The sequence below is a fragment of the Hakea prostrata genome, chromosome 9 (assembly GCF_041222555.1).
Source record: "Hakea prostrata isolate BN-2017 chromosome 9, UWA_Hpros_2, whole genome shotgun sequence".
Lineage (NCBI taxonomy): Eukaryota > Viridiplantae > Streptophyta > Magnoliopsida > Proteales > Proteaceae > Hakea > Hakea prostrata.
Window position 1 is genome coordinate 10820516 of NC_142608.1, and position 26924 is coordinate 10847439.

General features: G+C 38.2%; 2 protein-coding genes across 2 annotated transcripts; one reads left to right on the plus strand and one right to left on the minus strand.

The window, feature by feature from the left end:
• The first annotated feature begins 2038 nt into the window (after nucleotides 1-2038).
• Nucleotides 2039-22093, plus strand: LOC149004617 (uncharacterized). Its single transcript, XM_089135612.1, has 7 exons — nucleotides 2039-3947; nucleotides 16424-16514; nucleotides 16631-16788; nucleotides 16878-16929; nucleotides 17351-17433; nucleotides 17637-17730; nucleotides 20632-22093. The coding sequence occupies exons 1-7, from the start codon at nucleotides 2160-2162 to the stop codon at nucleotides 21225-21227; spliced, it is 2862 nt and encodes a 953-aa protein (XP_088991738.1). The 5' UTR covers nucleotides 2039-2159; the 3' UTR covers nucleotides 21228-22093.
• A 2390-nt stretch (nucleotides 22094-24483) lies between these two features.
• Nucleotides 24484-26690, minus strand: LOC149004618 (uncharacterized). Its single transcript, XM_089168655.1, has one exon. It carries the CDS (start codon nucleotides 26014-26016, stop codon nucleotides 25066-25068), a length of 951 nt encoding a protein of 316 aa, XP_089024781.1. The 5' UTR covers nucleotides 26017-26690; the 3' UTR covers nucleotides 24484-25065.
• Between the last annotated feature and the right edge of the window lie 234 nt (nucleotides 26691-26924).

The window sequence follows — 26924 nt, forward strand, 5'->3', positions numbered from 1 at the left end:
TCACATTTTACAAAGTCAAATAATATTCAAAGTTCTATCACCTAGGTCAAATAATATTCTAAGTTTACCCCTTCCACTGTTCAAGAGGCAAGTCCACAACTCTAGGAACCCTTTAACATGCTTTAGTTTATAGCTCAAATTATATATCGGAAAAACTCTAAGAACACTAACCCCACTTGTGGAGGTCGTATAACCTGAGCTAAATTCGACTATCATCCGAATCAGACTAAATTTGTTTGAAAAATGAAGGAATATTATCCGAATTTGTCCGATATAATAAGATTTGGATATGTTATTGTCATTATCCAATCTGAATCCGATCCATTTACTCCCCTACTTAAACACGCTTTAATTTACAGTTTAAGTACAGTTACTTCACTTGAGGAGATTGTATAACCTAAGTTGACTAACACAGAAAGCCAAGCTTGAGACTTTTGCAAGAAGCACTCCGCCTAACAAACTAAGATTTCAAAGAAAAACTTGTATCTCTTACAATCTTTTCCATCTTAGAATTCTATAGAATCTTCAAAAGCTACTATGGGGAAGCTTGTGCTTCTGACCCTTTTGTGAGATTTTCTCTAGGAAGGTTTTTTGGGTTTTTTTTTTTGGGTAGGGGGGATGTATTTGCTGTTTTGTTGGGTTTAAGAATTTTACCATAAATTTGAAACCAAACAGAGATGTAAGAAAAGAGAGTGTCTTATGAATCTTAAATGAAAGAAAGGGAAAGAGAGAGAGAGGTAGAGAGAGAGAGAATGAGAGCTATAAATCTAGAATGGGCAGAGTACCATATTGGTAGTATGGTCCCAAAACAGAATGGAAATAACAACAAACACTGAATTCCTACTGGGTGCTTCTCATCCTCGTCCTTTCAAGCTGTAAACTCTCTCTGCTGGAGCCACTCAGACACCATGTGCCCACCCCCTGCCATCCCCATCCATGACCCCCATCCATCCATCCATCCCATCCATCATGGAACTAACTATAAATAACTTCCTATTTGGGCTTGGGCTTGGGCTTAATAAAGGCCCACTTATCTAAAGCCCATCTTCCAAACCCAATTAATAAATACTGGATAAGGGTGGGTGGAAGAAAAAAAAGAAAGAAAGGAGAAATTGTGGAGAGGGAAAGGTATCTTCCGGTGAGTGTAAGTTACCGGTGAAATTGAGATAAATGAAATAATTACAGTTAAGGGAATTTTTAAATTCCAGTTATCTTCGGAGAGTTAATTAAAACTTAAAAGAGAGAGTAATTTATTTATATTTTTGTTAATAAAAAGTGGATAAATAAAGAAAGCAAGGAAGAGAAAGATGATGGTCGACGAAGAAGAACAAAGAAGACGGTGAGAGAGAAAAAGAAGGGAAGAGATCCTTAGGAACCAACTCATCAACTCAACTCATCAACTCAACTCAACCCAAACCAAACCCAACAAAGCAAATCAACCAAAACGAAGAAGAACAAATCCATCTACAGCAGCCGAAGCAGCAGTAGCAACAACAACAACAACAACAACAGGATTTGCACGAACCGCATAGGGCTTTGTTCCTTTTATTTGGGATTGGGATTGGGATTGGGCATTTGGTCTTCTAAGCTAGTCTCTCTTGAACTCTGCAACTTTTAACATCATTGGATCTGAGTTTCCCACCTTCAAGTACGGACAGATAGAAAGAGAGAGAGAGAGAGAGAGAGAGAGAGAGAGAGAGAGAGAGAGGAGATGATCGAGGCTTTTGAGTTCTAAAGGTTCAAACTTGTCGGATCTCCCTCTCTCTCCCGAATTTCGATTAGATTTCACATTTGCTTTGTCTTTTGTCTTGTTTCTCTGAGTTAATTTCTGGGAGTGGTTAGTTGGGCTGGTTGGTCTGTTCGTGGGGTAGTAAAATCGTTAACTGCAAATCGATGCGAGAAAATGTGGGCAAGTGTCGTCTTTGTGTTTCAGTTGTTTGCCAGAATCACTCTCTCTTGTTCTGTTCTTCCTCTTTCTTCGCCATTTGTTAGATAACACAAAAAGGACACGAAGAGAAAAAAAGATTTAGCAAGTCAACAATCAGTCGTCGTCGTCGTCGGCGTCGTCGCCGGCTGCGGTGGTGGGCGATCAGGCGATCGGATCGGTTTGGACAGAGACAGTGGCGTGGGGGCATTGGGTGCCCGATGGGAATGGTCGAATGACGACCAAGGTGGGGGTGGTCGTGGAAGAAGAGGAAGAGTGTTTCTACGAGTCACTCGATCGAATCCTCTCTTCGTCCTCTACTTCTTCTTCAACTTCAGGGGCCATCTCTGAAGACGAAGACTCCAATTATGCATCAGAGATTCCACCCGTTCCCAGATTCCCTAAGGCCTTCTCCAACTATGACATCTGGATTGCCGAACCTGCTTCTGTCGAGGAGCGCCGCAAGCGTCTTCTCCGTGAGATGGGTCTCGCTCGCGATCCTTCTCTCTCCAGGACCAGGTTAAAAAATTCTCTCTCTTCCTCCGAGGATCATTCCACCGTTACCGCCTCCGCCTCCGCCTCCGCCGCCGCCGCCGCCGCCGCCGCACCCTGCTCCAGGGAAACAGAATTTGGGAGGTCTGCGTCGGCGGATCAGCTGCTCTCTTCACGGAAGCAAGCGCAGCAGCAGGCATCTGACGTCGCCTTCGATTCGAACATCTCTCGATCTAAGTCCGAGGGCGGCGCCGCTGCCGCTGACGGCGGCCCTTCCTCCCTCTGCCGTCCACCTATCGGAAACTGTAATTCCTCCGTCCCTTCTACTTCTTCTGCTGATTCTTCTATACATTCCATTCAATCGGTTGGGGAATCTTATATTCCCGTTCAGTCGGTTGGAGAGTCCTCTTCTTCTCTTCACCTTGTAAATAATAATCGTCATATTCTTCTTTCTAAATCTCAAAGCAACAACGGCGGCAGCGGTGGATCTCCTAATGCCAATGTTGCTTCCTCTCCCAATAAACCCCCTACCGGCAAATCGTCCCGGAGGGTTGAAGAGACCAGAACAAATTCCTCACCCGCCGTTCTGGCAAATCCAGATTGTGGTGAGTTTGGTGATGACACGGATAGCCCTGGTATCGTCAGTGTTCCTGACCAGGTTTGCACAATCAAGAACTTGGACACTGGTAAGGAGTTTGTGGTCAATGAGGTTCGAGAAGACGGTTCGTGGAACAAGCTTAGGGAAGTCGGCACTGGCCGGCAGCTCACCATGGAGGAATTTGAGATGTGTGTTGGTCACTCCCCAATTGTTCAAGAATTGATGAGAAGACAGAATGTGGAGGCACAGAACGGTAAGAATGATGAACTGGATTCCAATGTCAATGGTAATGTTGGCAGTGGATCCAAAGTGAAGAAGAAAGGGAGCTGGTTCAAGAGCATCAAGAATGCTGCCAGCACGGTGACTGGTCATAGAGAGAGGCGCAGCAGCGATGAGAAGGATACCTCATCCGACAGGGGCGGGAGGCGATCAAGTTCAGCCACTGATGACAGCCAAGATGTCTCATTTCATGGTCCTGAGAAGATTAAGGTACGCCAATATGGAAAATCTTGTAAAGAACTCACTGCTCTGTATAAAAGTCAAGAGATACAAGCTCACAACGGTTCCATCTGGACCATCAAGTTCAGCTTGGATGGTAAGTATCTTGCAAGTGCCGGCGAGGACTGCATCATCCATGTCTGGCAGGTTGTGGAAGCAGAAAGGAAGGGTGATTTGTTGACGGAGAAACTGGAGGATGGGAATCTGAACCCTTTCTTTATGGCCAACGGTTCACCCGAACCAACATCTCTGTCACAAAGCATTGACAACCATTTTGAAAAGAAAAGAAGGGCAAGGACATCTACTGGCCGGAAATCTATGAACTTAGACCACATTCTGGTTCCAGAGACCGTGTTTGCACTTTCAGAGAAACCAGTGTGTTCTTTCAAAGGACATCTTGATGACGTGCTTGACCTTTCCTGGTCCAAATCTCAGGTTAGCCTACCATTCTGCTTTGCTGATATATTATTCTCCATTTTGTTATATAATTATTGAACCCTACAAGTGATGATTATCTGAAACTAAACCATGGAGAGAATTATCCATGTTATGGCACTTCCTTATGCTCTTATGGCAAACTTAAGTTATTAATGTTTGGAATAGACCTGATATGATAACAATTGTACCCTAGTTTCTGATTAGTATTATTTGAACTGGATTAAGGAAATAGAAGTTTCTTATGATTATTAGGGAGGAACTTTATTGCTATAGGCTCTGGAATCTTGAGAACCGAGGTGCATCATGTATAACTCCAAGTGTCCACTTTCATACAACTGTCAGTTTTAGGATGTAGGTAGTAGAAACTAAGAGCGACCATATATTTCTGTTCGTTTCGAACCCTTCTAACAGTCCCCATGAAATAATGCTCTTGATCAATTGCTTCTCTCCAAGTGTATATCTTGAGGAATGACCATGTCATGGGAATGCTTACATTATGATGGATATTTCACAAGTTCTATCATACTGTCATTTTCTGAAAATTCTTTAACTTGGTGAGGTGGTTGACATTTCAGATTTATGTATGTAATTCATTTCATTGTTGTGCTAAATCTAATCTTTGGTGTAAATTGGCTGTCTATTTTTGGCCACTTGTGTAGAGATTCTTCCCTACAACAGCAGTAAAGTAGCTTGGCACTAAAAATGTGGGACTAGACTAGATCTATTTGATTTTTATTTAAGTCTTTATTTGAGTTCTATTTGAAGTTGTAATCCTAATTGGGATTTAGTTGATAACCCAAGTTTTAGCTTGAGTCCATGTTTGAGTTTTATGTTAGCCGTTGTGGCTGTAAATATAATTGTAATTGCTAAATTGAGTCTGTGATTTAATGAATAAAGAAAGTATTGTTCTGAGCAATGCTGAATTCTTAGGTACTTATCTCTTCCCCCATACTAAAAACACCCCCTGCTGTAGTCTATTCGATCTCTTGAAGCCTCATTCTGGTTGCTCGACATTTTTTGTAAAGTTCAACTATTAGTGCAGCCATTCAAGCTGTTGTTCAAGAAGTTCTTCAACATCAGCAAGTTGTTTCATCCCCTGCCCCAATTCGTCTTCTCTTAATCCTCTCCATCCCCAGCTGTTCACGCTTCTGTTCAAGAAGTTCTCTTTCTCTGGACTTTTATTCCCAAAACCTGAATTCTTGATTGACCAATCTAGCTGTCAGAATACCACCATATTTGGATTGGATTTCCCTCCTACCTTGGGAAAACATCCAAACTCCTGCGTTGATTGCCCTGAAGTATTCCTTTTCCAAAAAGCCAGAAACCTAACCCTAAGTTAGTTGCTCAAATTCAAGTTGAACAGACTTGCTAACGTTAAACCTGAATGTAACCTTTGCTGGTATTATCCCCTTCGTAGCCACATCAATTTATCTAAACTTGTAATGCAGCTGCACTGCCTTGGACTGACACAAGCCCAACTGGTTTCCAAATAGAGATGAATCAAGTCCAACTTCAGTCATGGATCTAGTAGAATTTGGGGAAATAATGCTGTTTATTTATTTAGAAGTTAGATTCATAGGGTATATGTATATATATTTTAAAACACACACACATAGTGAAATGCGGTCAGAGATATGAATTGAGTTTACATATTTGATACTCAATGTGTCCAGTTGTCTTCGGAGCTACCAATTTGGGAGGTGTCTTATTTAATTTGTTAGAAGGTTAAAATGGATGCGTATAAGTTTATTTTGTTGCATCTACGTAATTTTAGGTGATCTTAATTGGGAAGATGGATTGAGGAATTTGACTACCTTTCACCAGACATGGTACAGGTTAAATTTCAAACATTTTTTTAATCATACGTCTGCCTAGCCAATCTACTGGAGTAGTATTGGCTGCTTTCAAGGCTTAGAATTTCCAATCCTTCTTTGGAACTATCAGTTTGGAAGAGTAGTCATGTTTAATTTGTTAGAAGGCTTAAAAGGGAACTTTAAATTGAGCAAGTATAGTTTATTTTGTAGCATTTGCACAAATTCATTATCAGCTTAGTGGGATAGTGGAATGAGGAATTTGGTCTTTGTTAAGGCCTACCTTGGCTACCGTCCAAGGGACATGGTACAGCTTGAATTTCCAACATTTTGATTCTTCGATGCCCTTCAAATTTGATACACTTAGGAGGATAACAGCTTTAGAGAAATTGCAGATGTTGGATGAGCTTAATACCAGTTGCTTTGGAATGGGAACTTAGATAATGAAGGCTAAATCTTTTTGAACGCTAATTTTCTACACTGTGAGCATAGTTGTGGTGGCATCTGGGCGATACAAAGCACCGGAGAGGGTAAACAATCAAATTGCCACTAATAAGGTGCCCAAATCAACCAAAGTGTTTGGACGCGTAGGCAATGACTTGACAATTATATTGGGTTGCAAGAATATTAGGCTGCGTTTGTTTGCTGGAATAAAGGTGGTGTGGGAAAATTCTTGAAAAAGCAAACGTTTCCTTTAAATCCTAAAAGTATAGTTTGTTTGGTTGCTTGGGGTGGGAAAGTTAGAGACAAGTTTCCTTAAATTAAGGAAACTTGTCTAATGAGGTGGCAATCTAACTTTCCCACCCCAAACCTTTTCAAATCCCCACAAAATGTGTGGGACTTTGTGGAAAAGTGTGGAAAACCAAAAAGTGGGACCCACAATTAACACTTTTCCACAAAATTCCTTCCTTTCCTTTCCTTCTCCCTCACCCCACTACACATGGGGCCCACATGTTTTTTTTTCCTCCCCTTTTTTCCCACCCACCTTTACAAACAAAAGCAGCCTTATGGAGTTCATATAGGATATTCATGTTGGTGGGTTGCTTCAGGGTATGTAAGAATACTTATGTTTTCATTACCTTTAATTGCTTCCAGGCAGATTCTTAAGTTACTCTAGGTTGGACATCTGTGCCCATTTGTAGGAATTGATGGAGGTTTTGTTGTCCACAGTCTCAGTAGAGAAGTGCATAATGAAGTTGTCTTTTAGTGAATGCCACTAAATGGTTTGTACATGATGCATTAATCTTGTAACTATATTATGATGTCAGTATATTGTTGTGTTGCCATGACATGATGGTTATGGCCAGCTGCTTTTATGCATAGGCAAGTTGCACTGAAGGTGAGTGCCAAACATGTGCATAAACCAAAGCAAGGATCTCATTATCAGGTGAATGCCAAATTGAGAAAAGTGCTTTTTTTGCAAATGATAAACATGTCTTATATTGGGAGTAACGTCACATCATCAAGCTATAATTTTCATATTTAAATTAATTAGAGCAAATTACATTTACACCCCTTGTGTTTGCAAACAATTATGTTTTCACCCTTGGAATTTATTCTATTATATTTACACCCCTTATGTTTTGAATTATATAACAACTGTACCCCTACTATTAGAATAATAGGGTTAAGTGATGAGTCAGCATGTATTGCATTTTCAAAATTTTCAGAATTATTATGTCAAACCCTTCAAAAAAAAAATATAAAAAAAATAACGGAAAGAAAGAAAAGGAAACGACCAAAAGTCTCCTATCTTTTACGATAAAATATATTATTCTAAGCATCTTCCTGAAAAGTCTCCTAAAAAAGTCGATTCACCATTGACTGACTCTTATGTATATTTTTATTTTTAGTTTTGTTTTAAAACTTACATTAACATTCAGTAAGGGTAAAAATGTCTTTCTATCTTTAAATCCAGCGGTGTTAGGCACAGGGAGACATTTGTAGTACATTAAATTTCAAAGGCTTTAAACATAATTGTTTGCAAACATAGAGGGTGTAAATATGATTTGCTCAATTAACTAAGACTTTCAATGCCTCATACTTCTCAAAAGTAATGTCTAATACCTTGCTATCACCTAAAAATAAAAAAATACAATGCCTAATCACCCAAAGAACTAATTGTACTGTTGGATGTGAGGCAAGGACTAGAAGATGTGCTTTGGAAGAACTAGAATAGTTACTGATCTTCTTATCAGTAGCAAAAAAATATTGTGAGAACATATGTAAACTCTAGGGGGAGGGAAGTCGTAGCAGGAATAATGTTGAGATGTCTTGTGAAGTCAGTATTACAACATTTATTGGAGGGTTGAATGATAATATTCAACCAGTTTAAGTATTTGTTTTGTTGATTAGTTCCCCCCCCCCCCCCCCGTGAGAACAATTTACACTGTTTATTCTATGATGGTTGATTGGAAGAAATTTGTTGAAATTCTGGTGCTGAGCCTTTTCCACTTTGTTAGATTGATCTTCAAATCCTTAGACCAAGTTGCTGAGATCAAATACTTAGACAAAGTACTTGTTTCTTTATCTAAATTTTGGTTCGTGATGGTTGGAATCACAACCCAGACCATGGAATGCTGTTACTGCATGAATAAAAAAGAAGCATTGCATGGTGTTCCCTAACAGAGGTTATTCTATCACGTATTGACTTGTTTGAGCTATCTGTTGATTGGCACAAACAATTTTTTGGAAAGTGTAATAATCCTCCCTTTTTCATTCTTCTTGGGAGCTGGTGGGGGTTCGGAAGAAGATTTTTCACCACAGGTGGTGGTAGTCTATTTACAAATGCCACTTTATTCTCCAGTGAAGACTAGCTTCTTAGTGTACAATTTGATTCAGCTTAGTGATATGTGGGGGTGGTTGATTGGAGATATTTCAGCAATATCATTTAAAATGTGAACAAAGATTTCAAGAAAGGTTGAGAAGTTGTAGAGTCTTCAATAGCACAGAAGTTTTGGTGAAAACTTGAAGATTATTTAAGGGGGAAGCACGAAAAGAATGACCATTAAATATTAAAGATAGTAAGAGGAAAAGAAACTCTAATCATACGTATCACACCAATATTTGACGAATGTTAGGGGAAAGAATGGTTAGTTTCATTAGTTTCATTTGCAAGATGACGTCATGTAATGGCAAAGAAGCGTGAAGCAAATGCCTGAAAGGATATTACAAAAGATGTTTTTGCCTATATAATTTTCTTGGTCCCTGCCTTAGCTAAAGTTGGGTTTTCCGGAGATCTCAATCAGGTTTGCTAGAAAGTCCATGGCATTCTATTTTTCTGACCATATCTTTGGGCCCCACAAGTATTTCCAGAGCAAAGTAAATAAATTATCTATTACTCTAAGGTCCTATTAATTTTAGTTGTTTAGTATGAAAAGTTTAGGGGCATAGGAAGATGTATTTGTGTTTCTTTGGTGTTCAGAGAGGCTTTGTTAATAGTTTGTCCTTTGTGGTCACATGTGGGAACAAAGGCCTTTATTTACTGGTTGAGAATTCGGTGGGAAAGCCCCAGAACATTACCGAGAAGTAGGAGAACAACATGGCTGGAAAAACCATTGAATCATAGCACTTGTTAGGTAGTCAACTGCTAGATGTAAGCTGAGGTTGCTGCAAGGAAGGCTCAGTGAACTTGTAGTGGGAGTAGAAAGGGTGTGGACACAGGATTAAGTCCATGGTTTTGTACCAAGAGTAGAGAGGACAATGTAGATGGTGCTGTAGGATATGTAGATTGCACACAGATGCAACCTTCATTCGTTTTCTCCCAAATTCCAACCCCTATCACTGAAATGATAAATGGGTTCAAAGCCAACATTGTTGGTGATGCAGGGCATGTGGAGGGATGTCAATGTTAATCGATAACCATATGGGGATAGTATTGATGAGAGTAGCTAACAAGCTTGAGAGAGCAATTCTGGACAAGCAGCTGCTCTAAGTTTCAAAAGCAGAACTCTTATTGGGTATAACACATGCAAAAACAATGGGCGCAGAGTTCCCTTAGGTGGTGGTTGGATCCTCAAATATGTCCCTGTGTTGTGCTAAATTGCAGTGTTAAAAGTTTGGGCTGGGTAATGATGGAGATGCACCAAAGTTGGTTCCTGTTGGAAGAAGTAATGCAGTGTTCTTGCAAAAACATGGAGATAGCCAATGTCTGTGATAATTGGAGACAACTCATGGCATGATGGCTTTCTTGGTCAACCTGAGCGACCTGTTTGAGGTTTGCAATGTTTTCCTTGAGTTTTGTTGAAGACAAACAGCAACATTACTCTCATTCATTCCTATAATCAAACATGCTGTTGGACTTGATTTCTTTTTCTCATTACTTCATTATGTATCCAAAGTGATAGGAAAATTATGGTCAAGCATCCAGCATAGTATCATTCTTTAATAATTTATGGTTGACTTTTAGTAGATATATTAGTAGAAATCTGATGGACATAAGAATGGTGCAAATGGAACTTGGATTCATGCGCAGTTTATTAGTTACTCCACAAAATTGTGATTTTTAAGTCATGGATGATAAAGGCTGACACAAACTTATAAGTTGATAAGGTCAATCTAAATCTCCTCTAGTTCTACTGTTTGTATTTTATATCTTTCAGTTCATTTTGTGTGAGTCTTTTGATTGTTAAAATACAACCATAACCTACACCATCATGTTTTTTGTCTACTAGAAAAAGTTAAGCAAGTAGTAACTTTAGCTGGGCTGTTATACACAGTGGAGGACAAGGATGTTATGACAAGGACTATCTATCTCTGATTGTGTCAGTTGAGGCATCAACATCAATTAAGGAAATGGGGTTGGAAAATTTCACTAGTCCATCAACAGAAGTCCTTGTAGGTCTAGGTAATGACGTCTTGAATCAGAAACTATCTACCAGTGAGTCTGTTTCCGACACCACCTCGGATCCTCTCCTAATACAATTACAATCAGTATAGGAGAGAGCATGAAAACAAATAGTGTGGGCAACCACTCATAAAAATAGGTTATACCCATGATTAAGGCTCAGTGAGATAGGACTGTTTTGCTCTGGAAAAATTTTTGGTTGTTAGATGAACCCAGGCATGCTTTTTACGTGCATAAGGTGAGGTAGGCTAATTTAGAGAAGCATAGGAGGGAGAAAACCAACTCTATTAAGTACTAGACCAAGTGGTTTCTAGATATGTGGAAGATGAGTTGTATTATTAGCTGTAGTAATGTAGGCAGTCCAGCTTGATCTGGCTTGACTAAACTTGGTTTTAAGTCCTCAATGGGTCATGGAATGAGTTTTAGGTACTACTGTTGTAATTGGCTTATTTTATGAGCATATACAAGATTGGTTTTCTTGTTAGGGACTAAGCTAGTTTTCTAGGTTTTTTTCAAGGAAGTTAATTGGAGAAGAAAGTTTCGCTTATTTGTCTTTCTAGAAGTCTTAGGATAGTTTCTACTTTCGGTTTGAGGAGTTACTATTTTTCTGTTTACCTGCTTTTTTAGTCTTGGGTGTCAGAAAGTGAGTTTGCTAGTTTTCAAATTAGAATTAGCCAAGTAGTCTATAAGTACGTGGTGTTGTACTTACTATTTTTCAACTGGGGAGAGTTTTGAACTAATGAGAGTTTGATTTGCTTGTTGCTGTGTTAGCTACTAGTAACCATTGTGCTGGAAATTTCTCATCTCCTTCAATTTATTATTCTTAATCTCTTATTAGTTTCTCCCATCTTCATTCTTTGTATTCGTCTATTTCATTCTCTATTTTTGGAGTGAATTCTTCACTTCTTCTATTTGTTTTAATTTCTAATATATCAGTAGACATGATACCAAGTATAGATATTTTCTTGGCCATGTTAATTCCATATAAATTGAGATTGGCGATGTTGATATGATATAGGACTAATAGACAAGTATTACCATTACAGTACCGGGAAAAAAAAATCAATATTACCCATTTCCAGGCTGGTTTCAACCCTGGCTGAACCTGAGATTTTGCAATTCCGGCTGAAACGGGTTTTTCTTTTTGTGTGTGTGTGAACTCAAAACAAGGTATCAAGATGTAAACAAATTTCTTTTTAACATTCTTATTTGTGTTGCCTACTTTAATATTTTATGTTGTTCAATGAATTATTTATCACAAAAAACGAAAAATATAAACCTAAAATGGTATTTGTGGTTCCTAGCAAAGTTTCTACGTTTCTCTGAATGTTGTTGTACACTACCCATATAACAACCATTGAAACACCAAATCATGGTTTAAGAGCGCGCGATGGTCGTGATTTTGCAAGATATCTCACTTTTTCTGCCAAGCAAGATCAGATGAGTGGAGAGACAAAAATTTTACCAAATCTCGCTCACATCTCATATGTCTTGATAATCTCTTGGCTACCTTGGTCAAATCTGAGCAAGATCTTTGTAAACCTTGGAACTTTATCGTAATTTTATGCAAGGAACAAATTTCGGTCGAAATTAGAGAAGGCCGGAATTTCAGGTTTCAACCGAAATTTCGGTCGAAACATGAGTTTTATTTATTTATTTTATTTTTATATATAATTTCAACCCTAGGTTTTGGGACTTATATGACGTCCATTTCATCTGATTTCTTGCCTCCTACCTATTTATAGCATAATAAACACAATGGAAATAGCATTTTGCCAAAAAAAAAACCACTGAAAATTTATTATTCAAGTATACTAACAAATGATTGGTTCCAACAAGTACAAATTGTATTGTATATAGGCATAGAATCATTAGCATACATAAATTGTTTGGTAGAATGGTTATATATACAACAAGTCAACAAAATAAAATGACCAACTAGATCAAGTGATGGTGTCTCACATATATTAAGTTGAAGCCCCTATATCATATATACATATGCATTTTGAAAAAATACATAATTTAGAAAATAATTATTAAAATCAGAAAATGGAAAAAATGGTAGCAAATAATAAAATAATAAGTTTAACAAACCACAATCATAGATCATAGTCCTAGGCTAAACATATATTAATTTCAAGGCAATACAAGATCATTTAAGGCATGAACAAAAAAAAAAGTTTCTACCTGTTGGGTATGGCTCATGCTTCACATTCTATTGTTGCCGGAGTTTCCTTTGTAGTTGGTGTGGCTTAGGAGGTGTTTGGATGCAAAAGATGAGCAAAACAAGTGTTTGAAGGCAAATGAGTCATGGAATTTAAGTGAAAATGGGATAGAAATCAACAAAAACTGAGGAAAAACAAGTCGGAATAAATGGTCGAAATTTCAGTCGAAATATTCTACTTTTGTGAAAAAACCTGTATTTTGTTTCGTTTCGAAAAAATGCAGGCATTTCGGTCGAAATGATTTTTCGACCGAATTTTATTCGATGATTTTTATGTTCATTATGTCATGTGAACTATGTAATTTGAACATTGATGATGAACATGTGTCTGTATAATATAGTGTAGTATATTATAATATTTTTTTGTTTTTAAACGTTAATGCATTCATAAATATCAAGTATTATGTGTAAAATGGGTTTTATAAGCATGCTGCTTCACTTCTTCAGTGTAGGGGTTTCAAACTTGGGGTCGAAACAGAGATAATTTTTTTTTATCATCATTATGAGGCCACAACTGTGTTTAGAAGGTCTAAAATGAGCTGGACAAGGAGTCTCAGTCCCAAGAGGCCCCTAATATCTCAACAAAGTTTTGTCGAGTTCTCAATGAGTTTATGTATTTTTTTGTGCCAACACTTGGTGGGAGGTTTAGGTGGCCATATAGCTGAGACATCCTCAAACTTAACGTCCCCCTAGTTTTTGGCCTTTTGAACACTGCTAATAAATCAAACCCAAAAATGGTACTTTGGCTTTCAGTCTCTAGGTAGTAGTCTACAGTGTTGGTGAACAGACCCTAGGCCATTCCGCACATTATTTAGAACACTTGTAATCAAACTAGAGATGTAAAACAAAATAATTAAGCACTAGGAATCACTTTTATGAGCATAAACTTGATAGTTTGACGGTTTGTTAATAATTTTTAGAAACTTGGGAAGAGAGAGATAAAGATTATAGTAGTGTAAGTGTGTAACAAGTAGTACCATTTTAGAGTAGCTATTACTGGAACGAGTGCCTAGGTGGATCATCAAAATGACCTTGTTTATATGGAAAAATAGTTTCGAGAAGTTTTCTTTTTCCTTTTTTCTTTTTTCTTTTCCCCTTAAAATCCTAAGACTGTCCTTCAGAAGAAATGCAGCTCCCTCTTTTGATGTTGAAGCTTCAATTTTTAATTGTTATGCTTTACTCTTGAGTTGAAGTGAGATCTGCCCCAAAAGAATTAACCAAACCCCTCCCTTGGAGGTGCTCTTTTCTTTTTTCTTTCTTCTTCTTCTTCTTAATTTTTTTTTTTAACCCACAATAAAGCAAGAGGAACAGGTGAGATAAAGTTGAGATTTCAGCTGAAAATTTGCTTCTATAAGAAAGGTTTTGGTCTGGTTCCAACCATGTCTAGTCAAAATCAAAACATGAACCAAGATCTTTGTCAAGATGACGAACTGCTTCATATTGCCTTGTGCCTTGGGAAACCAAGAAACGTAGATAATAGTGAGATCTTACCAGGATTTTGTAACATGCTCAATTCATCCATCAGTTATGCACCACTGAAGATGTCATAGCCACTCCTCAGAGGGTGGGCACATATGTATCCCATTACAAATTTGGCCTAATTGTTCTGATAGATGAACCTATCTATGGACGCTCAAGTGAAAGGTGGAGCCTGCACGCATAGTTGGGCTGGATGCTTGGAGATGTTTACGACAGAGATGACTCGTCACATATTTACCTATCTTCTTAAAAAATATGTTGCAGGAAAACCAAATTTTGAAGAACAATAATCAATATACCTTCCAACAACCTAAATGAAAATCCAACTTCATGATGTTGTAGATTGGCACATGCATCTAGCATACAAGTATTCAAAGACTAGTACCATGTTCACTAGTATATTCTACCAAAAATTAGGTTGAGGATTAAAGGAATTATTTTGAAGCTCCAATATATGAGTCCAAGGTATAGAATATTTTTTTTTTTGGGGGGGGGGGGGGGGGGGGGGGGGGAGGATGTTCAATTCTTGTTTACTTGCTCCTTTTTAGTTTTACTAGGTTTAATGTTGCATGTACCAATGAAGATTTGATTTTCATAGATAACATGAAGACAGTAATAACTTGAAATTGGTTTGCATTTCTTAATTTAGTGCTTTTTTATGATGCAAAATATTAAAATGCAGTATTTTTGCATGTATTGTAATTTACAAGTCTATCCATGCGTAAAGAGTATTTAGCATATTTTAACATCACAGTGGTTTGTCCTGGAACTTGTTTTCTGAGGCATGTTTGATATCAATACTTGTCACCTTTCCCATGACAATGGATTCCCTTTTTTCCCTTCACTTACAACCACCTTTCCTTCTTCATAACTTCATATTTTCGTTTCTAATTGCTCACAAACTTGGTATATCAGCTCAAGCCCATAAATACTTCCTGCAACATCTCAGTTTAATACCAGTTTAATACCCGACACATGCCTTGCCTGTTCTATCTGAGACAATACTCTATCCAATTGCACCCTTCATTTGTCAGTGGGTTTTCTTTAATTTTGGGCTTTAGTTTAACAAAACAGATGGGCCACTCAACATGAATTTCATCCCATTCCTATCTCTCATTTGTAAGTTACTGAATATCTCCTGAATACTCTACTGTTTTGATTTACTTCGATTCAGACCCTTATTCTCTCGGCAATTTTTAACAATGAATCCAAAGACAACATGAATTTTATTCCATTCCTACTCTCATCTGTAAGTTACTGAAAATCTCTTGAATACCCTATTTATCTAATTGATTTACACCGATTCAGACCTTTATTCTCTCCACAATTTGACAATAAACCCTATCTATGGATAGTGTTCCTGTGGTGCACCACATATCCTTTAGTTGACATCAAACTCTTGATTAGCTAGTATGTCTTATATTATTTTCCAACTACTAGATCAATTATATGTTGTTGTAAAATATTCCTAGGACTAGACTGTGATGCTTCAATATTCTCATTCATCAAATTAGGGTCACTTAATATAAAAAAAAGTACATATGTTGGTTTATATTGTTGTGGTGCTTGGCTTGTGCAGAGCAGTGTTGGGCTTTCCTGAAGAGTGGGATGGACTTATTTTTTGTCTTATTTTATTATTTTCATAGGCTTGGACTGGGTGGCTCCAATAAGAGTCATTTTGACAAATAGACAAATGAATCTAAGAATCGGCCAGTTTCTCCAGCTATGAGGTTAATTCCATTTAGAAACTTCAAAAAGCTTCAAAACTTTTGAAGTACTGATTACAAAAGGTGACTGCTAACTGACTGAATATGTCAGCATTTGAAGTTCATTTTTAGGATGACATTTTTATGCACAGCTATATAAGAAAGCATGGGTTATGCTTTATCCATAGGGGAATGGGGTTGGGTTAAAAACTGACCCATCTTGCCCAACGTAAAACCTTGCACAATAATAATTGCACACATCATTTTTCTTCTCTCTCTATCTCTCTCTCTGTCTGTCTGTCTCCATGTTGAGACCACTATTTTGTACCTTCCTTGTGACCATGAATCCAATTCTGGCCACATAAATATTTCATGATCTTATATTGTGACAAACTTTTGTTTTGCAGTATTTGCTTTCATCATCAATGGATAAAACAGTGAGGTTGTGGCACATGTCTAGCAGTACTTGCTTGAAAATTTTTTCACATAGTGATTATGGTAAGTGTTAACGTTCTAATTAGAACTTCCTTGAGATACTTTCCGCCTTTTATAGTTTATTCCTCTTTTAACATCTAATTAGCGTGCACTTGCAATATGGATTTCCCTTGTTACAGTAACTTGCATCAAGTTTAATCCTGTAGACGACAGATACTTCATTAGTGGATCATTAGATGCTAAGGTCCGCATATGGAGTATTCCAGATCGCCAAGTTGTTGATTGGAATGATCTACATGAGATGGTCACAGCTGCTTGCTACACACCTGATGGCCAGGTCTGGTTATTTAAAAACTTTGCTTCTTCTACAAAATTATGTCTGCATTGTCTTCTCTCACTTGATGGTTTATCTTTCTACTTTTGAAGGGTGCATTAGTTGGTTCATACAAAGGGATGTGCCGTATATATAACACAACTGGTATGACCTGAGAGACTCTTTTTCACTGCTTCACACCCCATGCACATCTAATAATGTTACATTCTTGAAAGTTTTTGTTATACCATCATTCTAATGCATACTGAAGGGCATACATGTTAAGCAATGCTGAGGTTACTTGAATGCCTCAGTAACATGTAAAACCTTTTCCAGGTTGGAGCATGGGTTTGATTATACATAATTAATGATGCTTGTCAGGCCTCTCTCTCAATAGTAGCCTTTACCCAGAATACGCCATTTCATAAACTGAATAAGTTATGCAAAGAATTGAAAAGAAATAAAAGCTTTTCTTGTTGGACTTATGTTGGTTTTGATTCCTACATGCTGTCTACACTTTTGTTCTTATCATTGTCTTTTAACTATTACTGGGTCATGATTAGTTTGTCTTCCCTTCTTGTCTCAGAAAATAAGTTGCAGCAGAAAGGTCAGATTGATTTAAAGAACAAGAAAAAGAAATCCCATCTCAAGAAGATCACTGGATTCCAGGTAATAAATAACTTGAACTGGCCACTTTATGCTTTTATAGATGTGCTTTCTGCATCAAATGAGATCTTTGTCTTCTTCATTCATATTTGCAGAGTTTACATTATCAATGTAGAATGTAGACTTTATGTTTTACCTTTTCATTTGATTGTTCAGCTTTTCCATCTGTTATTTGTTGCCAAGTGCTAATTAATTCCACTCAACAGTTTGCCCCAGGAAGCTCCTCTGAAGTTCTTATTACATCAGCAGATTCTCGAATTCGAGTTATCGATGATGTTGAACTGGTTCACAAATTTAAAGGTATGTGTGAAAGTTGCATCAATCTATTCTCCATTTATTATATATAGGATTCTATTTCATGGATAATGCACACACTAGTTATTTTTTATCTATAAAACTGACTGGAAGCATTTTGTGGCTAGCTGGATTAGAAATACTGGTAAACTGGATATCAATATTTTTATTAGTCGATACCTTCCAAATATTTTGAATTTTGAATCTTTAAAGAGGGGGAAATTAACAAGAAGTATATATTGAATAAGAGGACCATCCTCTAGAATAGGGTTTCATTAATTTGAGTTGAATTGGCATTACAATCATGAGTATCGAGTTTGCCCAAAAAAACAAGAATGAGTATCAAGTGGTTTCTTTATATGAAAAACTAAAGTGCTTTCATATGCTACAATTAGGGGCAAATGAACAACTATGGTTCAATTGATCTGCCCGAGATCACAAGAAGAATGTTGACATTGCAAAAATGATGAATGCTAGTTTCCCGCTATAATGCTTGGAATTGAAGGACAGACATATTGTAGGTTTCAAAAGCTTGCTTAGGCTATCAGATTAGGCACTGCTTGGAGGGAGCATAGTGTTGCTCAACAAAGAACAAGTACCTAAAAGAGGGTTACTGGATTGAGGGAGCTGAGATGGGTGGTGTGGCCAGATTGTAAGATAAATTGAAAATGCATTTGAGTGGATGCAGTAGTAGTGACAACTGATGACTAGTTGATAGAAAGTCAATTGTGAATGTTTAGCCATATGATACATATGGAAGAAGAACATGGTCAAAACTGCAAGTTTCAAATATGCTTGTGGCTTTTAGGGATTTTAATTTGCGGCAGTGACTGCCACAAGCTGCCAAAGGTGGGATTTTTGCCACGTCATCAGTTTTGGATTTAACGGTTCAGATTCAAAAGTGGTGGGTTTAAATGTAAATATAAAATTTTTATTTTACTAAATGTATTTTTAAGTTTTCAAATTTACAATATACCCTTCTAAATCGGGGAACTCATTCCGTCAACCATAGTTGAGGATAAGAAGAGGGTTGAAGATGAAATTGTTCTTTAAGGCCATAACTTAAAAGAGAAGACTAGCAGCAACCACAATAGCAATTTAGGGGTTGGAAATAGATTGCCTCAGTTGTTTGGGGTACCCAGTTGAGCTTCACCACAACAAGGTGCCGCTCCGCCTCATGGGTTTGATGCAATAGTGACGTTAAAGGCAGCATCATAGCTGCTACTGCTGCTGCTATTAGAGGGCATCTAGGGTCGACATCTCAAGGATCACAGGGAAATAGTTCTTCTGGGATTTCAAATTTTGAGAGCAGACTCAAGATCGCAAAAGCACATAATAATAAAAAAATTCAAGAAATGGAACAAAGGGATCAAATTGTCTAGATCTACATTACATTTACATAGTTTTCATGGGATCCAGGGATGAGTTTTATGTTTTGGGACTAAGAAAACAAAAAGTGGAGAGAAGGGCGAGAGATTGTTTCACTAGGGTATTCTGAAGACAGGCTACTGCTTGTGTGAGTAGCAGCAGTTCCAATTAGAGACGGAGAAAGGGCAACGCGAGAGAGCTCCATTTGACGGAGTCGGTGGAGAGAAACATCTCTTTCGCTCTCCAGGGCTTGTAAAATATGGGTTCAGCTAGGGTGAAAGAAGAAAATGGATTACAATCGAGTAGAGTGAAGGGCTCCATTTTGTAAATTTGCAAACTTTTAAAACCCTTGAGTGTAGAAACAAAAAGTTATATTTACAATTAAATCAACACCTTTGATTCCACACCGTTGGATTACTTTTTGTTCATGTGGCAAAATCTCCACCGTCGGCAGCTGGCAGCAGCTGCTGCTGCAAATAAAAATCCGGCTTTTAGGAAGTCAATCCGCAGTTCAACAATTGGATTTTTGGTACTAGGTGCATTTTTCAACTTTTAAATGCTGGGTTATTTCTTAAATCTAAAAATTCTATAAATCTTAAATGATAAAAATTCTGTCTTTTTTCTGGTTGGAATGATAAAACATTCCTAAAAACCAAAAAATTGGCAAAATATTTGTGTGTTCTGTGTAAAACCTTTTTTCTTCATTCTGAGTGATTTAAACAATGCTTCTTCAAAAGTTATGTTTGACCAGAACTTAACTTCTTCAGTTAAACCAGATCTGAAAAGGCTTGCCAACAAATCTGAGATTGCCTTTTGAAATCTGACTTGTGTTGAGGAGTATGTTCCAGCGAAACCTTATTCAATACTATGTCCAAGAACAAAATACACTGTCAAGTTTTCAAAACCACAAGCATATTTGATTGTGCTGTATGTGAAACTAATGCATGGATTGGGTACAAAATGTCAAAGATGGGCAGCATAACAGGATTGATGTCAAAAAAGAAAACTACTACTGGCCTTTGAAACCAAGGTTTTGAGTTAGCCTGGAGAAAGGACCAAGTTTCAATCAAGAAATGGTTGAACCTCGGAAACCAGAGAAGGCGTTGCTTATTTTGTTGCTAGGTAAAATGGATTGGTTTGAAAGGGAAAGCAAATACTTGAATTTTCTTTGGTTGTCAATGTGTGGCCTTAAAAATAATGGAATAACATAAGCCAGATCCAATTTTCTTACCAGTTCTCATGGTGCATCGATCATGTTGAGTTTGGGCAATTGAAGTATTTTTGTTTACCTGTACACTGATCTGAAAGCATAATGTGGGACAATTCATATCTACCACCGACTACAAGATCAATCCAGTTGCTGGAATTATACAAATTGGAACACCACTAGGATTGTACCTGCAGTTTCTGAAACACACCCAAAGATGTTATTGTTAATTTACGCAGCTAGATTAGTTGGCTTTTTCATTAATTTTGATTGCTTAGAGATTCATATCTGATTATTGCAAGTTGGTCCTTTTTTTGGTCTTTCTGTATCAGGATTTCGCAATACTAGCAGCCAAATCTCAGCGACATTGACAGCAAACGGAAAGTTTGTGGTCTGTGCCAGTGAGGATTCCCACGTGTACGTGTGGAAACATGAAGGTGATTCTCGACCAAGCAGAAGCAAAGGTGTCACTGTCACACGATCATATGAACATTTCCACTGTCAAGATGTTTCAGTGGCCATTCCTTGGCCAGGTTTTGGTGGCACTGAGGAAACACGGGATAGCTTTAGCAGGGAACTTAATGGACTGAATTCATGTCGGGACAGTTTCTCGTCAGCCCACTGTCTAAGTTTGCCACTTGAGGAGACTCTGGATGAGGGGTCGCCAGCAACATATGGCTGCCCCAATAGCCCACTGGACGGTCCCATTTCCAGTGTGAACAACAGTTTCTTTGCTGATAAGATCTCAGCAACATGGCCTGAAGAGAAGTTACTTGCAGCCACCAGAACCCAGAGTCCTCTTGGCAGCATGGATCTCTGTAAAGGAATAATGCAAAGTAGGTCAGCTTGGGGCATGGTGATTGTGACTGCAGGCCTTAGAGGTGAAATCAGAACTTTCCAAAATTTTGGGCTGCCAGTTCGAATTTAAGCTCAAAATTAGTCTTGAGCTTCAGGCATGATGATGAATTGGTTATTGGCTGCAACCCAGTCTAACCCATTTCATTTTCAGGCAGAAAATGTTAGTTTTGTGTATAGAGAAAATATATGGTGGTGTTTTGTAATATTTGCAAGCTTCTATCCCATTCTTGTTATATGTGCTATTGAATGTGGTGGAGGATGGAGATGATTGGGGCGGGGAGGAATAGATAGGGTTGTCAAAAAAAAACACACGATGGATTACGAATTCCATAAAACTAGTGCAAATGCGGAATTGTAGATTAAGATCGAGCTAAAGATGATTGGTTTTGGAACTTGGGTGAATCAATTTTTCATTCGTTCAGTCTCACATTCTTGTTGATTTTGATAAACCCAGGGTGGCTAATCTATCATGTCCAAGCAGGTTGTGATTTAAATTTACTGGGAAAAAAGTAGGTTATGCTTTAAAATTGCTACGAGGTGTAGATCTCTCTCTCTTGTTTTCCAATTTTAAAATTGCTACAAGGTGAAAAGATCTCTCTCTCTCTCTCTCTCTCTCTTGTTCCCCAGTATGCAAAAGAAATGCTTTAGGATAAGAGGAACCTGCCTATTTGGAGTTCTGAAATTTTGTGTTATTGGAATGAATCGTCTCGGTTCTGACTCGATTTAGCAAAAGCGAATTATGGAACTCTACCAAATAAAAAAAGATAAAGAATATGGAGAGATTGGATTGCCCTAGATTGAATTTTACTCTAGTGGTGTGAGGCTTGTCTTATTAAACAATGTAGTAAAAGCATCTTAGGACGATATAAGCCCCATGAGAGATGTATAAGCAAGCAGACAAACTAGTTCATCAAATTTTACAGGAGAAGAGAGTGGTAAACAGTAATGGGGACCCTCTTTAGTTTGAATCATATAACCACTTTAAGTTCAATTCTGAACCCAATTCAGAGTTTCTCTAATATCGTACACTTTGAATATATCTGTACTTTCAATTAGGGGGGCAAGTTTGGCCCTGACGGCCTTGACCCGCCCTGAGCTCGATTCGGGCTCAAGATTCTAGCCCTAAGGGTGGGTTAGGGTCAAAATATTCTGGGCGGGCCTGGGATTACTCTTCGGCCCGCCGGGCCTGTCTCGACCTGTCCCTGATTTTTTGCTTTGACCTTAGCCTTGATTTTGGCCCTGATCCTGGCCCTAATTCTGGCCTTAATTTTGTCCCTAATATTTGATCTCAATGAATTAAGAACATGGACAAGGACAAGAATAGGACCAATCAGGGCTTGAATGGGCTTGATTTGCTCATGTAGGGCTTAGAGTCAAGGACAATAATCATTGGCCTTGAATTAAAATTAAGGTAGAAATAGGCTTAGATTATAATATATAAGGTTAGGCTTGGGATTGCAAAAGCCCTGCCCAACCCGACCCTAGTGCATCCCAACCTTCAATTCAGTTATTAATACAATTTTGCTCTGTTGGGTGTTGGGGGAAGGTTGGTTATATCCAGCTATATGGAAGCTTTGTATTTTTTTTTTGGGTGCAAATTATATGGAAGCTTTGTAGCATGTTAGTTGAGGTACACATACACATATGAGCCTGTGCTGAATCAGAAGTAAATATTTCTTTTGCTTTAAAAGGTCTAACATATCACATCTCTTACCTATATAAAATTTTCAATCTGTTGTCTTCCTAACTTCTTCCACTTAATGATGGACAATTTTGTCTTGTTAGCTTCCTAGATCTTTTCATTTATAAGAAAATTTTAGAAGGAGAGTATAAATATGTATGATAGGACAGATCAGGTATCAAGATCACAAATCATGGGTTAAAATTTTGCTTTCTTTACTTAGAGAATCTCTTAATCACCCAAGGACTGACATTTTGATTGAGTTGAAAAACTATTTACAGGTACATGTGTTCCTATCAAAATGTCAATTCACTTTGAGATGAAGAGATTCTCTCCTGACACATTTGTTCTTAGAATTTAGAAAGGGTATCTCAACATTCAACAACAATGATGGGAATCAATGATGACATTCTCTGTATGACGATTCCAATCAATTTTTCAAATCGCCCTTACCAGAAAATATTCCCTCTTCCTGGAAAAGATCCTCCCCAGCTTACAATTTTTCATATATCTTAGTACAATTTTCCATGGTTTACTTGTGCCCCTCCATCATAGTCTCCATTTTAGACCCTTTTCTTACTTCACAGGTCCATTTAACACTGTGAGTCGGCTCCATTTGATTCTGAAATAGACCACCAAACTAGAAACCACTAGAGGTGGTCGGTTACTGCATTTTCAGTATTCTCCTACAATATTATACTGTCAAGTATCTTTTGTAATGTTTCATATGTAGTGGGTTAGCAAAGTTATATATTGAACAGGCAATGGTTGCAGGAAGATTGTTGACTTGTGGCCTAGTAATTGAATAAATAAGGTTTTTCTCATTAAGTTTGCATTGTAATGTGAATCATGACTTCCAAGAGGATTTATGTTTCTGGGAGTCCCTCACCTCCTCATCTTAGGCAAGAGGAGAACTATTACAGAATCTCGGGAAGAAATTGATGACCAAGATTTGGCATTGACAGAGTCGAATTTAAAAGGAATCTGTAGTTGCTCATTCCACCATACTATCAACATCTGATAATGCCACTACTATTCCTTGGTAGTATGGCTGAAATGAAAAGGGAATGGTGTAGATAATCAGACCCAGGAATAATTCATGAAAAGACTAGAGCAATATTTGATGGAAATCATGAACAATACTACTCTCAATTCTCACAATGGCAAGAGTGCGAATATTTCTTAAATGCAAGTGGGTTGCTAAGAAATACAAATAATGCCACTTTCAGTCTTCTTGAAGAAGGATTCATCTTCCATCTTCTACTATTGCTACCACTACATCTTCACTATTGTCATATATATCTTCTAGGTATTCTGGGTGCTAGATCGAACTGTCCCCATCTCTTGACTACAGCTAGCTTTTGTTAATGGCTACTTAAACATGGAACCTCAGGAATATCCCACCTCTGTGTGTATGTGTGTCTGTGTAAGTTACCAGACTTGAACCCAGATGGAGGGATGATTAGAAAATTTATTATACTAAGAAGAATGGGAGAAGAAACAAGTTCAGGACTAGGAAGAAGACTAGCTAGATTGAGCAAATAAATTTAGAATTACAGGGAATAATGAGGCAGATACACCCATACACAAGTTCAGGACTAGGAAGAAGACTAGCTAGATTGAGCAAATAAATTTAGTACAGGGAATAATGAGGCAGATACACCCATACATTATAAGAATATAAAATAAGTACAATAGAGATTAAAAAAAGTACTTAGGAAAAACAAATCCAATCAGCCAAAGCTACAGGTGAATCCATTGTCCTTGTCACAGAAAACACTCATTCCTAAGCTAGAAAAGAAAAAGGAAAAAAAAAAAAAAAAAAAACCACAATGAAAGAACTGTCTACAATACTACCGTAGGTTACATGTTTGTATTTTTCTGTATCTTTGATCTCTACCACTTTACATTCCAAAAAAAGATGGAAGAAAACAGTAGACGGAGAGAGTAAGGTGAATGCTAAGAGACCACACAGATAATGAACTTTGTTGGACTCTCTGCCATATTCAATATGAAGCTGATTCTCTGAAAACTCCACAGCTTCTCTAACCCTTTCACACATAATACTCCTTTTCACTATCAGTTATTATATGAGACAATATTACTTCGAGAAAGCTAAGATTAGAACGTAAAAGTACACCAAGAATGATCTATGAAAAAAAGAAAAAAAAATAGAAAAGAGTCAATCTCGATCAACACACCAGAGTTTTCTTTGAACACTTGAAGTTCAGATTTGTTTGGATGCTGGATCATCACCATATGGGTCATTCCAAGGTTGCCCAAGATCAGTAGGTACTATTTCTGTGAGATCCTCTTCCCAGTTCCAGAATTGAGAAGAATCCATTAAACTTCCACCAGCAGGGGGAGGTGTTTGCCATGGCATTGCCGTCGATACTGTGGTGGCCATGGTGGAAGCGGAGGTGGTGGTGGTGCTGATGGGAACTTCGGCTGTTTCCGTTTTGGCTGGGTAACTGTATAAATTTGCAGAAGAGAAGCCTCCGGTGAAAGGAGAGGAAATCAAAGTTGATGATGGGTTGTTGTCAAAACTAAAGGAGCTTGTAAAGGGAAAGTTTGGCAGAGGAGGTAAAGACAACGTCGAACCCAAGAAGCCGCTGCTTGTGCTGCTGACGTTGACGTCTAAGTTGAAATTTGCAGGCTGCGACGATGTAGGCGGCAGAAGTGCTTGGAAGAAAATCTCCGGCATGTTCTTCTGATCATCGAAAGGAAGAGTACTTAAGGGTTGTTGCAGAGGTGGAATTCCAATACTGGTGTTAGAGTTCTTGGTCCGAAGGTGAGGGGTTTCTGTGGCTGTGGTTGTGGTAGTGGAAGAAGAAGAAGAAGATGATGTCTTGAGACGCTTGTTCTTGCGGCCACCACCAACAGGAACATTGCGGAGAGTCCCTCCCTTGGTCCAGTGCCTTCTACATGTCTTGCAGAAATGGCGTGGCTGTGATTTATTGTAATTGTTGTAGTAACAAAACTTGGTGTTCGTTGAATCACACCTTGGGCACCTCAACTGTGCAGGCGATTGTTGTTGTTGTTGCTGCTGCTGTTGCTGCTGTTGTTGTCTGACCTGAGGTTGAGGAGGCTTGGGAAACTCCATTAATGATTTCGATTGCAAGAAACTCTGGCTCCAATCCAGAACATCCACAGAGATCTGCTTCGAGCACAGGCCCATCAGCTGCTCGATCGATCAAAAGGCTTTAGAAGAAAAAAAAGAAAACCCTGATGAAGAAAGAAGCAAAAAAAAAAACCTCAAGTTAAATCTAAAACTAACTAACTATCCTCTTTGACGATGAAGACAGATGAATCTGAAGAAGAGAAGGAATATAAGATTCTTCCGCTTCAACCACACCGCGTCTAGTTCAGAAGTAACCCAACAACACTGAACACCCCCACCCCCACCACCACCTCCTCCTCCTATACCTCTACAACCAATACCACAGGTGGAGATGCGATACTGAAGAGAAGCAAGCATGTCGAGGAATGAGAATCTCCTTCTCTCTCTCTCTCTCTCTCTCTCTCTCTCACTGTCTATTCTAATCTAATCTACAAGTCCCTACAAAGTCTTATCTGTAAAGGGTGAGTGAGAAGAAGAAGTGGATCGAGCAAATCTGTGTGTATAATTCTATGGAATGTGTGTTGTGGGTGAGAATTTCTCGAATGAATAGATTAATATTGTGAACAAGTGAGAATTTGAGAAAACGAACTTGCCCTTTGGCCTTTTTCCCTTAGAAGAACACTCTCCTGTTTGGGTTCCATCTACCTCCCTAGGCTCCACTCCTTCACAGTTTTATAATGAAATCAACGACCACCCAGCTCACCTCTCTTCTCTCTTCTCTCTTCTCTCTTCTCTCTCACAGGAAAGAAAGTTCCTTAGCCCTTAAGTACTGAATTGGCTCAAAAGTGTGTACACGTGGATCTCTATAATTATTTACTTGTGATAGAGATAGATACTTAACACAGTGTACAAGCATTCCAACAGGAGAAGTAAACGATTGTGGTGGCAGCCATGTGTGTGTGGAGAAGCTCTCTCTCTCTCTCTCTCTCTACCTACCACTACCACTACCACTACCAGAAGGAAGA

Coding starts and splice junctions, on each gene's coding strand:
- LOC149004617 (XM_089135612.1), top strand. CDS start 2,160: ATGACGACCAAGGTGGGGGTGGTCGTGGAAGAAGAGGAAGAGTGTTTC. Junction 3,948..16,423: donor TTTCCTGGTCCAAATCTCAG/GTTAGCCTACCA, acceptor TTTGTTTTGCAG/TATTTGCTTTCATCATCAAT. Junction 16,789..16,877: donor GCTACACACCTGATGGCCAG/GTCTGGTTATTT, acceptor CTACTTTTGAAG/GGTGCATTAGTTGGTTCATA.
- LOC149004618 (XM_089168655.1), bottom strand. CDS start 26,016: ATGGGCCTGTGCTCGAAGCAGATCTCTGTGGATGTTCTGGATTGGAGC.